The 16,512-nt window shown below is 38.1% G+C and overlaps 1 protein-coding gene across 1 annotated transcript in view; it reads left to right on the forward strand.

The window, feature by feature from the left end:
- polr2b (RNA polymerase II subunit B) overlaps nt 1-16,512 on the forward strand; it is a 48,490-nt gene that overhangs the window by 24,731 nt on the left and 7,247 nt on the right. Inside the window, exons 12-22 of the mRNA XM_060851639.1 lie at nt 1,462-1,601; nt 2,040-2,151; nt 3,911-4,065; nt 5,688-5,886; nt 7,268-7,436; nt 8,091-8,187; nt 8,293-8,387; nt 11,387-11,637; nt 12,601-12,690; nt 13,716-13,823; nt 13,898-14,011. Coding sequence (XP_060707622.1) covers nt 1,462-1,601; nt 2,040-2,151; nt 3,911-4,065; nt 5,688-5,886; nt 7,268-7,436; nt 8,091-8,187; nt 8,293-8,387; nt 11,387-11,637; nt 12,601-12,690; nt 13,716-13,823; nt 13,898-14,011 — 1,530 coding nt within the window. The remainder of the gene's footprint in view (nt 1-1,461; nt 1,602-2,039; nt 2,152-3,910; nt 4,066-5,687; nt 5,887-7,267; nt 7,437-8,090; nt 8,188-8,292; nt 8,388-11,386; nt 11,638-12,600; nt 12,691-13,715; nt 13,824-13,897; nt 14,012-16,512) is intronic.

Here is a 16,512-nt window from a genome sequence, read left to right on the forward strand (position 1 = left end):
TACATTGTGGCTGTACAGGGCAAGCTCCCAGAGGAAGTAGTGAAGATGGGTGCAGTTACAATATTTAAAAGGCATCTGGATGGGTATATGATGGGGTTTTTAAGAGGGCTATGGGCCAATTACTGGCAAATGGAACTAGATTAATGGACGAGTTGGACCGAAGGGTCTGTTTCCATGCTGTATATCTCTGACTCTTGGAAATCTGAAATAAAACTGGATATACTCAAGTCGTAGAGTCTTAGAGATGTGCAGCATGGAAACAGACCCTCTGGCCCAACTCGTTCATGCCAACCAGATATCCCTACCTAATCTAGTCCCACCTGCCAGCACCTGGCCCACATTTCTCCAAACCCTTTCTGTTCATATACCCATCCAGATACATTTTAAATGTTGCAATCGTACTAGCCTCCACCACTTTCTCTGACAGCTCATTCCATACACGCGCCACCCTCTGCATGAACATGTTGCCCCTTCGGTCTCTTTTATATCTTTCCCCTCTCACCCTAAACTTATGCCCTTTTTTTTAGATTAGATTAGACTTACAGTGTGGAAACAGGCCCTTCGGCCCAACAAGTCCACACCGACCCGCCGAAGCGCAACCCACCCATACCCCTACATTTACCCCTTACCTAACACTACGGGCAATTTAGCTTGGCCAATTCACCTGACCCGCACATCTTTGGACTGTGGGAGGAAACCGGAGCACCCGGAGGAAACCCACGCAGACACGGGGAGAACGTGCAAACTCCACACAGTCAGTCGCCTGAGTCGGGAATTGAACCCGGGTCTACAGGCGCTGTGAGGCAGCAGTGCTAACCACTGTGCCACCGTGCCGCCCTGAGTTCTGGACCCCCCCACCACAGGGAAGAGACTTTGTCTATTTATCCTATCCATGTCCCTCATGATTTTATAAACCGCTATAAGGTTACCCCTCAGCCTCCGATGCTCCAGGGAAAACAGCCCCTGCATATTCAGCCTCTCCTTATAGCTCAAATCCTCTAACCCTGGCAACATCCTTGTAAATCTTTTCTGAACCCTTTCAAGTTTCACAACATCTTTCCCATAGGAAGGAGACCAGAATTGCACACAGTATTCCAAAAATGGCCTAACTTGGTGTCCTGCAACATGACTTCCCAAGTTGGTAGCATCTTGATCTGAAATGTTAATCCAGTTTTGTTGTCTACAGATGTTGCCAGACCCACTGCATAAGCAGCATTTTACGCTTTATTTCAGATTTCCAAAATCTATGTACTTTGCTCTTGCAATAATATTCAAATTAACATTTGAACTGTCGCATCTGTTGAGGTATGGTGATTTTATTTTGTATGCCATGCAGAGCTTTATTTTGGCGATCTCTGTAAAAACCAGTTATAATGGGATTGTGGCTCAAATGGCAAACAGTGAAGCATGAAGCTACTATACAATGAAATATATTAAATCTCTTTTTCATACCTGTTTCAGGGCCATGCTGTGGGGCTAGTGAAAAATCTAGCTTTGATGGCGTACATTTCTGTAGGATCTCAGCCCTCGCCCATTTTGGAATTCTTGGAAGAGTGGAGCATGGAAAATCTTGAAGAAATTTCTCCTGCTGCTATTGCAGAGTAAGTGAAATTAATAGGTTGCATATAATTTGGAAAAAGAACTATTACAGATTTTTCATGCATGGTGATGTAGAATAATTGTCTAGTATCTAATTTTAGTCGAGAGTGTGGTGCAGGTTCCTGTTGAAGGGCTTATGCCCGAAATGTCGATTTTCCTGCCTGACCGGCTGTGCTTTTCCAGCACCACACTCTTGACTCTGATCTCCAGCATCTGCAGTCCTCACTTTCTCCAAGTATCTAATTTTAGTAATGATGTATAACTGTGGCAAGACCTAATATCCAGCAATAATTTACACTGAAATTTATTCTTTTATGTGGATTTACTGACTAGATAATTGCCCAAATGACCAAGCTTGCGTTGAGACCTTAATTATTCATGCTGCTATGCAAGACTCCACAGACAGTCCTAACTATTTTAACCTTCTAACTTATTTTTAGTGCTACAAAAATTTTTGTGAACGGTTGTTGGGTTGGAATACATAAAGATCCTGACCAGCTGATGACCACGTTAAGAAAGCTGAGGCGTCAGATGGATATCATTGTGTCTGAGGTACAGTAAATATCTGAATATGCTGTGTATGATTCTGCCTTGTCAGTTTTATGGTGAACTATTTGAGGTATGTAAAGCAAGACGTAAAACTTGTTTGGTTACCTCATTGGTGTTAGGATACTATCCAGTTAACATGAAGTCAAAAGAAAAAGAGGCAATATTCAACAGATCAGGCAGCATCCATGGGAAAAAGAAATATTAATGTTTTAGGTCTGTTCACTGGAACTAGGATAGGTAGAGTAACTTTTCTTTCCTTGCATGTTTCACTGTTTTTCCTCTTTGTTACTTCAGACACAAACCTGGTCTGGGGCATTCTTTTTGTTCCTTTTCTTCCCCCATCACCATTCCCTTTGGTCCTGTAAAATGAAATACTTTGTCATTCAATCAGTCCTGGCTGCCATCCCATCACAGACTTTCATTTTGTTCTTGTCGTACCCTCCTAACGTTTCTCAATTATGATGGAAGATCATCAATGTGAAGTATTAATTTTATTCCCTCTCCACAGATGCAGCTAGATCTGCAGCATTCTGCTTTTTGATTAACATAAAGGCAACTTTTGTGCAAGGTGACTGGAGTTGGGTACTGGAAATAGTTTTATTTTAAAAAAGACCTATTTGTATATTTGTCCTTGTTAAACAAATAATTCTTCAAAAGAAAGTAGTTAAAATCAATGCAAATTTTGTTGTGATAGTTTTTGTTTTAAATTTGGAAAATATTCACATTTATACAAAATGCTCTCCTACGATAGTAGAGTTCTTGAATCTTGTTTGACTTTTATAATTCCAAACTTCGTTTAAGGTTTTTGAATAAATATTTGGATCTGAAAACTTAACTGCACCACTGATATCAGAAACTCCGATTATAAATTTTAGATTTCAGGAGTGTCATTTATTCTTATTGTTCGTAGGTTTTTAATATTGGCCTAATGAGCAAACCAACATTTTATTTTCTCTTGCTGATTTCCTCCTTTCTGTCTTTTCCATTGTAAAAAGGTGTGGCTCTGCGTTCTTGTCACCTGAGTTTGTCACTCAATTTTAAGCTAGATTTCTGACACGTCTTTGTTTACCATTGGGAAAGTCTCTTTTGAAGCAGAAGTCCTTGTAACTATTTGTACTTCAGGCTCTTGCATCATTTGTTTGGGCTCATTTTACAAAGAAGGTTACAAAGTCAAGTTTGAGATGCCTGTTTCTATAAACTTTTGCTAATTGAAATATACGTGCCCTAACTGATGGGCAGCTGTTTTGTTCACCAAGGTGGGCCAGTCAGTATTATAAAAAATTTGGAGATGAAGTGCAAAGCAGGCGTACTTCCTAATGATGGTTTGGGTTGTTGATGTCTTTGACATTTTGGCCTTTGTATCAAGTGACAAACGTATCTACGGTGACTTTTAACTCTTTCCCTCACCTGAGGTCTGTCATTCTGTCCTCACTGAATCTCACCTTTGATATAGGTTCGTCTGGCTACAGTGTCTTCAATATTTATTCACTCTTGGTGTTCGGCCTTGTGTAGTAAGAGGTCCACTTACATGAGGATCCTTGAAACTTGTACTGTAATGAGTTAATGAGAAGAGATGAAGTGGAAGTGTAAAATGAAAGAGTGATAAATTATGGGCAATTCTTTGACAATTATAAATCATAAGTTCAACATGTGAAGGCAAATGTATATTTCATTCTGGTTCAGTAAAAGGATTTAATTGTTTTGAGAATTCTCATTTCATTAATTTTGAACATTATTCAAAAATAAATTTTCTTTACACAAGGTATCCATGGTGAGGGACATACGCGAGCGTGAAATTCGGATTTATACAGATGCAGGTAGAATTTGTCGGCCTCTTTTGATTGTAGAGAAACAGAAGTTGCTTCTGAAGAAGAGGCATATTGATCAATTGAAAGAACGAGAGTACAACAATTACAGGTAACCTGCTTTATTTTATGTAACTGCTTGTCAACCCCATCTCAAATATTAATTACCATATTGAATCTCCAATTGGGGCCAAAAACCAGTATTTATGCTGCACATGAACCTCCTCCTACCCTAACCCTATCAACATAGACCTGTAAGATGTAAGAGTGGAAAATAAGCCAATGGTCCCATCAAATCTGCTTCGCCATTCAATAAGATCATTGCTGATCTGATCATCCCCAACTCCACTTCCTTACCATTTCCTTATAACTTGATTTCCTTTACTGATGAAAAAAATCTGTCCATCTCAGCCTTGAATATGTTTAAGGGCGAAGGCTCTATGTCCCTTTGTGGTGAAGTATTCCACAAGTTCACTACCTGTTGAGAAAAGAAATTCCCCCTCATCTTCCTCCTAACTAGGTAACCTCTTCCTCTCAGATTATACCCTTTTACACAAGCTGGAGGAACCTCTTCATATCTACCCTGTCAAGCTCAGTAAGAATCTTGTACTTTAATAAGGTTGTCTCTCATTCTTCTAAATTCCATTCTAAATTCCAAATTCTTCTGAAGTTGTTTGTCTCAACTGCACTGTGCGCTAGCAAGTTTCAAATTCTAATTATTTCCTGGGCACAAAAGTTTCTCCTGAACCACATAAAGCACAAAAGTGACAATCTTATAATTTATAATCTCAAGTTTTGGACAAAAATTGGGCAGAAGAAGTGAACCCATAGAATAAAAAATCTTAGCTTTTATATTTGTTACCTCTAGTATGGGAAAAAAAAAGATTTTAATAAATATATTTATTTTCCATCGAACCCGTCCAGTTTTCAATATAGTTCCTTGAGTCATAATTGCTCTCTGATAACTTGTCCAAGTGACAATTTATAACTTGTAAGTCTATTAACTAATTAACAAAATTGGATCATCACTGCTAAGTCTCACTATAGGTTTATAATGTCAGTTTTCACATTTCCCTGCAAGAGTTAAAGAACAACAATCTGGAATAGGAATGCTGACCATGTACTTTTGCCTTTGATAGATATAACATATTGAATACGTTTTTTTATCCTCAGCAAAAATGATAGTTGTTTAAAGGGGGATCCCATTTTGAAGATCTCTTCTGTCATCTTTTTGGGAATGCACATATCTCTGTGTGTATGAAGTGATAAAATCTGAACAGTCTGCCACAGGCAGCAACTTCAGCACGTCTGTTAGTTTATCTGCTCACTTGACAGTAACTTGGCAGATGTTGGACTTGAGACAGCTTGACTCCTCCCCTCACCAAAATAATGTTGCTCACCTGGAATTGAGGTATATGCTGCTTACAATAAACAATAAAATGTGTCATGTCTGTGCAACTGGAGGCTTATGGCTGCCACCAAGGGAGCACAGCAAAGTGAGTAAACTCAAAAACATGCTGAGCTCTGACTTTCATTAACCTTCCAAGATGTGATAGCTTCCTGTGGTTAATGATCAGAGTTCTACTCGTGGTTTGACCTCTAAACTTTGCTTTTTAAACCATGGAAAACTCGCAAAAAGAATTGTTCCTAACTATCAGTACCTGGAAGAATTTGAACCAACTACTTGGTTCAGAACACACTGATTAAGTTTGTCTTTGTTTCATCTGTACACAGTTGGCAGGATCTTGTGGCTAGTGGTGTGGTGGAGTACATTGACACGTTGGAAGAAGAGACGGTAATGTTAGCTATGACTCCTGATGACTTGCAGGAAAAGGGTGTTGCATACTGTTCAACATATACACATTGTGAGATTCATCCATCAATGATTCTGGGTGTTTGTGCATCAATTATTCCATTTCCCGATCATAATCAGGTAAGACCAGAAGCGAATTGTTGAAAATGAGTTTGTGGTAGTAGACTGCTGAAACATGTATCAAATATATCTGTCTTGTTTTGGGATAGTGAACAATATGGTAATTTTTGAATTTGCACAAAAATTGTTTACATTTAGAACAAAAGCAATTTTTTGTGGGACTGGTTTTTATGGTCTGGTTCACTCTCTTGGCAATTCATTCCTCCACTCCATTGATCATTAGGTCACCAATCTAACTCTTCCCTTCTTATCCTAACTTACTGATTTTGAAGTGATTTCTTCTGGCACTTGAAAGTTGCTCCACAATTTTGATGGTTGAGTTATTATCCAGTATTTGAGTTGCCTTCTGGAACTGGGATTTTTCTTATCCATCCCAAGCAATCAACCTTACATATTAAAATTGTTAAGTGAGTCAATACTTTCCATTTCAAGATGGGAGTGAAGCTGACAATGAGGTCTATAAAAATTGAGATTTTTCAGTTCTGTGCTGACCCATTTATGCTTGGTGTCCAAAATGACTATAGATAGTGTTGTGGTATATTTCTGGCAGTGTATTTCATTTTACTTTAGTTGCTGATGCATTTGCATGTATGGCATTTTCACACTGAGACCACTGGATGGCACTGAAGTAATGTACAAATACAAATCTCAAATGCTGGCAGATCATGCTTGTATAGAAAATGTGTCTCTCCTTTTGAAAAAGCATGTACAATCTCTGAATTTATAATATTGTTTCTTTACTCTTGAAACAATTCCCCTCTCAACACAATATGTTGCAACCTTTACCCAGTGTAGGATGAATTGTCTGGTCTTGGCTCAGACAGTCATAATTTCTTTTGATTGTAAGACCTAAATCCCTATGTCCTCCCTGGATCACTTTCCATGTATAATCGCCCAAGCCAAATATAGACCCTTAGTTGGAGATATTTTTAAGATTATTTGTTTCTTTCTCTCTCCTCTCCCTTGCTGAAATGATGTACTGGTCTTTATGAATACATTCATTTGATAATCCAGTTTGAAATTGTTTATCATCACACCCATTCCCCCACAGTTTTCTCTGTGCTGATATGTCCCACGTATTCAGTGATCGCTTGCATCACTAAATCCCAGGTAAAAAGATTTTCTGTTTCCTATCTCCATCCTTCCCACATTTCCAAAGAGTTTTGACATTTGCTTGAACTGGCAGCTGTTGGAAACAGGTTAAGAAGTATTGTGTATGCACTAAAGAGATTTGGGGTATTTAGGTACTAACTCTTTCAGTTTTGTAGTGAAGTTGTACAGAATCTTCATATGTATGATCTCCACTTTCTACAGAAGGGTATGATGTATGTGCAGATGGATTTATAAAGATCTTCAATCTCATTACCTATTCCTATTGCAGTCTCCCAGAAATACGTATCAATCAGCTATGGGTAAACAAGCTATGGGAGTTTATATTACAAACTTTCATGTGCGTATGGACACCCTAGCACATGTGCTGTATTATCCTCAAAAGCCACTTGTTACAACCCGTTCCATGGAGTACCTGCGATTCAGGGAACTACCAGCTGGTGAGTGACTGATCAATTAAGCAAGTTAAATGTAAGGCTCTTGGAGAATCACGTTGCATCTCTATATTTGGTAGAATTATTGTATTGACGTTACTATAGAGGAGGAGTGGTCTGTTACATTTTGGATGAAAGGTAGATACATTAGATACTACTCATGAAGATTCGCTTTCCTAATATGCAGTACCTTCAGTTTATATGCTTGCTTCCGTGTTTAATACAGTTAAGGTTATTTATGGAATTCCAAAGATGCGTATTAGAGATAAACGCATCTTTTATTGAAGCTCATGGAGTTTCTTTTTGCCTTCAGCCTAATAATGCATTCGAGTGTCACCGCAGAGTATGGGAATCTAATATCAAACTGTTAAAGTGGGAAAGTGACTTTGGTCTTTATGATTGGTGATGAACTGTTAGATAGAACTAATTCAGTTCTCTGTGAAGATCCTTTTTTGAAATTGACATTTTTAAAAAGTAAATGTAAAGTAGCAATTGATTTTAACCTTATATTATAAATCCACCTTAGCTATCCATGCTTCACTTTGATTCAAAAGCAGATCTATTCTAGTGCTTAAATCAAAGTAGTTGTTTGGATTTTGAAGAAAGATTATTGTGGATTTTTGGGTGATGTACTAAAAATGGATGTTTAATCTTTTTAAGGTATTAACTCTATTGTAGCAATTGCTTCATATACTGGTTACAATCAAGAAGATTCTGTCATCATGAATCGTTCTGCAGTAGACAGGGGCTATTTCAGGTATGTGTATCTTGTCCTAGAAATTGTTCAGAAGTTTTTTAAGCTATTTATACTGATTCTTTATCTATGTTTGTTATGCTGAAAGTATTTATTTTTGTATGTTAGGTCTGTATTCTACCGCTCATACAAAGAACAAGAATCAAAGAAAGGTTTTGACCAGGAGGAAGTATTTGAAAGGCCTTCTCGAGAAACTTGCCAGGGTAAACCTGCATTCTATTTTGCTTTGCCAGTTTAAATTTGAATGCTCCGTGTTCACTTTTTAATGATTTGGCTTTGTCCTGGAGAGTGAGGTAACGGTTTAATTGGGAAAACATTTTCCAGAAGATTGGTGACCTGTTACTTTTATAATAGGATTAGTGTTATTATTGTACGTCTCACATTATTGTGTTCTTAGTAATTGATTGCATTCAGTTACATTACTAGTACAGATATTATCTTGTTTAAATTGTATTTTGTTTTGTCTTCTGGGTCGATATTCCAGGTTATTTGCACATGTCTAAGGCATTTTAAGTATGAGTACTATGCTTTCTTCCATAGATCTGTAGCTTTTGCTTTATTCTTTTATGGGATGTTGGTGTTACTGGCAAGGCCAGCATTTGCTAACCCGTTCCTAATGGCCATTGAGTAGTTTATTGGGACACTTCAGAGGGCAGTCAAAAGTCAACCAGGTTGCTGTGGCTTGAGAGTGAGCTAGAGGCCAAACCAGGTACAGATATCAGATATGCTTCCGTAAAGGGCATTAGTGATTGTCAGAAAAAGAACCATGATCACTTAATGGTCACCATTACAAAAACTAGCTTTCAATTCCAGATTTTTTGGTTGAATTTAAATTCCTTCAGCTGCTGTAGTGGGATTTCAGCTCGCTGTCAGATCATTCATCTGGATGTCTGAATCATTTACCCTTATCTGAACATTTGGTTAACATTTCTGAGACCAATTGGAGTGAAGTTGAATGTAGAATTTTGAGTTTTTACATGTTGAAAGCTTGGTTTTCTTGTTCACAAATACAAGGAGTCCTCAATTTACAAACTTACAAGCATTCCCTGAATATATGAACAGCTACTTTGTATTGTCCTGCATTATATTCTAACTTGTGAACAGACTCTAGAATGGAACTGGGGTACTTTGTATTTATAAAATTACTTCTGTCTGTCTCTTTCCTTCTAAATTTGACATTTGTGCTAAATATACAGACATTATCTGCTTGCTCCAGTATGACACCATCCATTTGAAATTGTAGTCCAGTTCCTTCAAATGTATTCCTTCAAACTCTCATTGTTTTTGTCTTTTTGGTATTTTACTCAATGCATATTCTAAACTTTATTTGATGTGTGACACTTTGTAGGGTCTTTTCTTGTTCTGCAGGTAGTACTGTGTTGTCAGTGTACCACTGTTCTTGCCTCAAGTTTTTGCCACAAGAGGTACATCTGCTTCTATAAGTATTTAGTGTACAGATTGGATAATTTTGGATAACCATACAGTGCCTTGTCTTTCTTTTCAATGAGGCAACAAATTAAAATAATCAGCATCCTCAATTTCTTGTCTGTATGTGAACATTTTGCCTAACATATAAAACGTTGCGTGTTGTTAGTTTAAACATTTAGTTTTCCTGATATTCCTCCTCTACCCACTGCTGAAAATATTAATTCCTTGTCAGAGTACTGTTCTACAGATGCTGGTAATATCTAAATACTCATTATCACAGGCGAGCCTTAAAATGAATATCAAAAGGCTTTTAGGAATATTGCTGTCAACTGCAATCGTATCTTCATCCAGACAGGTTGTGTGATTCTAGTTGAACCGTGTGGAAAGCTTCATTAACATTATACAATACAGGTGGTTAAATAATTAAATTTACTGAGCCTGTTATTTATTTTAGTTTGTAACAATTGATGTTTAGCTTCTTTCTTTACTGATTAGAGCTGAGAATTTTGACGGTTAACTAAATCTGACGTGCCCACCTATAGTCAATTTATTTTTCTAGCGAATGCATTAACCGTATAAAATAAGTGAGCTCACCAAAAACTATCCCAAAGACAGTTTTCATATGGAGTTTTTAAAAATAAAATGCTTAAATCAATAGATTAAAAAGTTCAAATATTAAGGCTTTTACATTCATTTTTAAAAGTTCAGTTTATTAAAATCAATCCCATAAAACACAACTTGCATCTTACTTAGAACTTCTGACTGAATTATAGCAAAAAATACTCGCATTTCATCAAAACGTCAGCATGCATTTTACTCAATGCAGATTACACTGCAGAAACAGAAGTCTTCATATTTTTAAAACTACCCCTCACTTTTGTAGTTTGTTGTGGTTCTGTTCGCCGAGCTGGGAATTTGTGTTGCAGATGTTTCGTCCCCTGTCTAGGTGACATCCTCCATGCTTGGGATCCTCCTGTGAAGCGCTTCTGTGATCTTTCCTCCGGCATTTGTAGTGGTTTGAATCTGCCGCTTCCGGTTGTCAGTTCCAGCTGTCCATTGCAGTGGTCAGTATGTTGGGTCCAGGTCGATGTGCTTGTTGATGGAATCAGTGGATGAGTGCCATGCCTCTAGGAATTCCCTGGCTGTTCTCTGTTTGGCTTGTTCTATAATAGTAGTGTTGTCCCAGTCGAACTCATGTTGCTTGTCATCTGCGTATGTGGCTACTAAGGATAGCTGGTCGTGTCATTTCGTGGCTAGTTGGTGTTCATGGATGCAGGTCGTTAGCTGTCTTCCTGTTTGTCCTATGTAGTGTTTTTGTGCAGTCCTTGCAACATGAGTTTGACTGGGACAACACTCCTATTATAGGACAGACCAAACAGAATAGCCAGGGAATTCCTAGAGGCATGGCACTCATCCCTGATTCAATCAACAAGCACATTGACCTGGACCCAATATACCGGCCACTGCAGCGGACAGCTAGAACTGACAAACCGGAAGCGGCAGATTCAAACCACTACAAATGCCGGAGGAAAGATCGCAGGAGCCTCCCAAGCACTGAGGATGTCACCTAGACAGGGGACAAAACGTCTGCAACACAAATTCCCAGCTCAGCGAACAGAACCACAACAATGAGCACCTGAGCTACAAATCTTTGCACAAAACTTTGAACTTTTGTAGTTTGTTCAGTTGGTCAAGTTACACATTTGACTCCTAAAGACTTAGTATGATAATTATTTATCTTGTAGTGATACATTCTTTACCTTATGTTTTATAGGTATGAGACATGCAATTTATGAGAAGCTAGATGAAGATGGACTAATAGCACCTGGTGTCCGTGTGTCAGGAGATGACGTAATCATTGGTAAAACAGTGACGTTGCCAGAAAATGAAGATGAGCTTGAGAGCACAAATCGACGATACACAAAGAGAGACTGCAGCACCTTCCTGCGGACTAGTGAGACTGGTATTGTGGATCAGGTCATGGTTACACTAAACCAAGAAGGATACAAATTTTGCAAAATTAGGGTAAGCCATGAAAATAATTAACATTTATTTCTTTTTGAGTATTTTTGTTTGTTAAAGCATTGGATGGATACTTAGTGGTGTTTTCAAAAACAAAATTACTGATATCCACACTACTTCTATGCTATGACTTTATATGTATTTGCAGCCTTAGCTGATAGAACTTCTACTTCCAGTAGTCTGTCCTCCTTTGATGGTTTAACAATATTGTTTGTCAATGTTACATCCAAGGCTAGGATAGTAAGGACTGTGCGAGGTAAAAACAATAACTGCAGATTCTGGATTAGTGGTGCTGGAAGAGCACAGCAGTTCAGGCAGCATCCAAGGACTGTGCGACTGTCTTCACTGTTGGCCCTGGTCAAGAGACCATTCGGGTATTTGAGAATGAAGAAACTCAAAGACTGTGTTTATTTCTCATTAATACTTCCTTTAACTTCTAAACCACACAAAGTATTTGTTGCAGATCAAAAAAAAATACAAAACCTTAGCTTGCCTTGGTTTGGTAATTATTTACCTACAAAACAGAAAATCTAGCCCACTGATGAAATAGGAATATGTAATCTAGAGCAAAAAGACTCCTTATCAGAAGAAATTCAGCAGAGGCACCAGAAATTGAAGCAGCTTGTTAATCGTTTTGGAAGGAGTATTAGACCCAAGAGTGATGCGCACACATGCGTGCCCATGGTCTTCAAGTGTACCAAGTTCTCTTAAACTCTTGGGAAGATGTAATCCAAACTAAAAGTTAGTAATGCTGCAGCGTGCCTCTACAAACTGTGCATCTCGACCACTGTTAAGGGCTATTGAACACGTGTGTGTAAGCTTCCCTTCGAATGTGATTCCTAGGACAGTAAACAAGAATCATTGTAAAGGACATCCAAGTGATTGTGGCTGCCACCAGAGATTTATTTCTCATTTGCCTAATTCCTTTATTGGGGATTTTATAAACCACATGCCCTTTTTACATAGGTGCGATCTGTCCGAATTCCACAAATTGGAGACAAATTTGCTAGTCGTCATGGTCAGAAGGGAACGTGTGGTATCCAGTACAGACAAGAGGTATGGAATGTGTCTCTTACAAGGATTCAAGTTTTTAAATGAAAATAAATTATTTGAATTGCAGGAACGGCATTTCAGGATTAACATCAAATACTGTAGATGCCTGAAATGGTGGAATGGAGCAGAAAGTGCTAAAATCTCTGAAGTCAGCCAACATTTGTTGAGAGTTGTTGCCTGTTTTGGGCTTAAGAATCAATGCTTTTCTTTTTCCAATTTAAATATGTTTGATGGATTGCCATCCATGTTTGTCCTTCCTATAACATATACTTAAATTTTAATATAGGAGAATTTACATACAGTATTATTTGATTTGATTGAAACTAGAACAGAAGTTGCACCTTTTTGCCTTTTAATATCCTGAAGTTCTTCACAGGTGTGTGGAAAGCAAATGCTCAGCTAGAAAGTGAATTTTGAGAAACCTACTAAAGGAGAGAGTGAGGGGTTGATGAATTTAGCAATTATATTTGAGTTGAAATGAAATGTAAAAGCACAGCTGACAACAGTAAAATTAGGTGGTGGGGCAAAAATAGTGCCATGTACATAAGGTCTGTCTCATTGGAGAAGAATGATGACAGGACAGCTTGAGAGAATGGTTAATAAGGCACAGAGTCCAAGGCTTTATTATGAACGGAATTGAATGCAAAAGCAAGGAGATTATGTTGAATTTACATAAGACATAAATAAGGTTTGTGTTCACTTCAGGATGCCACACTGGAAAGATGAGAAGGCATTGGAAAGAGTGCTGTACAGATTCACAAGAATGGTTTTAGGAATGAAGAACTTCAGTTATTTAAGTAGGTTGGAAGAGAGAAGGCTGAGAGGAAATTTGAGGTATTCACAGTTCTGTGTGGTTGAAATGTTTCAGAGATGTGGAGCATGAAATCATGAAGGGTTCAACCTGGGCTAAAAATTAAGACCAGGCTAATGCATCTTGAACTAGACAAAACATAAGGTACTGGCCTGTATGGTTTCTAATTAATTTTTTGATTTTTCTCATTAACAGTTCTGTGTTTGCTGTTTTGTAGGATATGCCATTCACGTGCGAAGGTATCACCCCAGACATTATAATCAATCCACATGCCATTCCTTCTCGAATGACTGTTGGTCACTTGATTGAGTGCCTACAAGGGAAGGTATGTTTCAAAATGCTAAGGTTTAATTGTTGTGCAGAATTAGTGTCTACATTCTCATTCAAGTTTTTTTTCAGGTGTCGGCAAATAAGGGTGAAATTGGTGATGCTACACCATTTAATGATGCAGTTAACGTACAGAAGATTTCAAACCTGTTATCAGACTATGGATATCACCTTCGAGGAAATGAGGTAATTTCCTTTTCCTAATGCAGAAGACAATTTGAATAACCTGGTGCAACCTTATTGTCACTGCTGAAAACTAAAGTAGTACTTATGCCATTGTTCACACAAGGGTGCATATTGTGTCATATATTTACTTTTGCTTGTTCTTTCAGCTTCTAGATACAAATAAGAATTGCAGGACGTACTCCTGCTATGTGTGTATGGGTCACCTAAATCTGATACTGTTCTGTTTCTGTATTGAGTTGCAGCTCCTTTCTCTTCCGTTGTTAGCAGTAGATCTCAATTGTTTTGTACAGGATAAAATTCTTCTAGTCAGTAAGTTTACATTTACTACCCTGATTCCAATTGGAATGTGCTTGATTCTTGAATCAGACGTGTGTATGAGGTGGGTTATGCAATGTTTTCATGTCTATAATGTTGAGGTTGAGATGCACAGTATAATTACACAGTATAAGAGCATGCCACATAGAACACCATGATTTTGAAATATGCTGGATAAGCTACGTATATAAAAAAAACTTGTCTCAGGAAGCAAATTTCACATCTCATGACCTGGTTTGGATCTCTCGACCATTAAGTGGAATGAAAAAGGTCAGTACAGTTCCCACCTTCATTTTGCAAGCTGTTAACCTAAATAAAGTACATAGATTTTACTGTAAGAAGGTTTTATTTTCATGGTATTGTAGAGAAACATCAGGTTATTTTTATCAGATTTATTGTACATGTTAAAACTTAACATCCTGAGTAGCCTTCAGTTTATCCCTGGTTAGACTTGTAGGATCTTTAGACTAAAACTTTCTTGCTGATATTGGTGCGTAACGCATGAAAGCTAAATAAATCTTTTGGGCATTGCAGGGAGTTGGAAGCTACTCTTTGTGTCATCTCTCATACAGACTCTAAATAATAATAATGGTAGAAGACACTTCTTTCTTTGACAGTTTCAAATATTGATCCCCTGCAGAGGACATTGTGCTGCTTGGATCAGCTTGAAGTCTAGAATACAAAGTTTCCACGCAAAGGCAGTCCTGAGGAATCTTATCCAGCTTTGCCAGACTTTAAATGAAGATATTCTGGAACATGTCTGTGCAATCCTAATGCGTGATATATATGACTACACTTATTGTCTTACAGTATTATATAGTATTTTATAAATAGTGTAAATTATATATAAATACTTAATGAATAAAGTTCACAGGATCTGCTTTAGAGCAAAGATCCTGCAACATATTAGACTCTTGCATTTTCACAAAGATCTCTGAGCCTTTCATGCTTTCTATAGTTTTCAGGAAAATCCAACCAAAGCATACTCAGCCATAAACGTGCTTGTTTTACTTGTTGCTTAAGAAAAACTTTCACTTTTATAACCAAGCACCAACACTTTTCCAAATTCCTTATAAAAGGACACTGGAATTGAAATTGCAACAAATATTTGTCAAAGAGAGAAAATTCAGCTTTTCATTCAACTCCTCACTTAAGGTTTGTGGGACTTATAGTTAGGTGTGAGTTTTGCCCCATTTCATTTGAAATATTGTCTTTCATTATCCATTTTGGATTAAGTACACATTTATCATACTATCTTACAGTGAGCATGTAGAAATGGTACAATCTTAAAGGCAGGTAATTGCATCTCTGTAGTTCAGCTGGATTATTGATCATCAAATCATAGTGGAGATCAATATATAACATTTAGAGTCATAGTCATAGAGATGTACAGCATGGAAACAGACCCTTCAGTCCAACCCGTCCATGCCAAACAGATATCCCAACCCGATCTAGTCTCACCTGCCAGCACCCGGCCCATATTCCACCAAACCCTTCCTTTTCATTATCCCAACCAAATGCCTCTTAACTGTTCCAATTGTACCAGCCTCCACCACATGCTCTGGCAGCTCATTCCATACACGTACTACCCTCTGCGTGAAAACGTTGCCCCTTAGGTCTCTTTTATATCTTTCCCCTCTCACCTTAAACCTATGCCCTCTAGTTCCGGACTCCCCGACCCCAGGGAAAAGACCTTGTCTATTTATCCTATCCATGCCACTCATAATTTTGTAAACCTCTATAAGGTCACCCCTCAGCCTCTGATGCTCCAGGAAAAACAGCCCAGCCTGTTCAGCCTCTCCCTGTGGCTCAGATCCTCCAACCCTGGCAACATCCTTGTAAATCTTTTCCGAACCCTTTCAAGTTTCACAACATCTTTCCGATAGGAAGGAGACCAGAATTGCATGCAATATTCCAACAGTGGCCTAACCAATGTCCTGTACAGCCACAACATGACTTCCCAACTCCTGTACTCAATACACTGACCAATAAAAGAAAGCACACCAAACGTCTCCTTCACTATCCTATCTACCTGCGACTCCACTTTCAAGGAGCTATGAACCTGCACTCCAAGGTCAATTTGCTTTCCCAAAATGCAGCACCTCGTATTTATCTGAATTAAACTCCATCTGCCACTTCTCAGCCCATTGGCCCATCTGGTCACGATCCTATTGTAATCTGAGGTA

The sequence above is a fragment of the Hemiscyllium ocellatum genome, chromosome 36 (genome assembly GCF_020745735.1).
Source record: "Hemiscyllium ocellatum isolate sHemOce1 chromosome 36, sHemOce1.pat.X.cur, whole genome shotgun sequence".
Lineage (NCBI taxonomy): Eukaryota > Metazoa > Chordata > Chondrichthyes > Orectolobiformes > Hemiscylliidae > Hemiscyllium > Hemiscyllium ocellatum.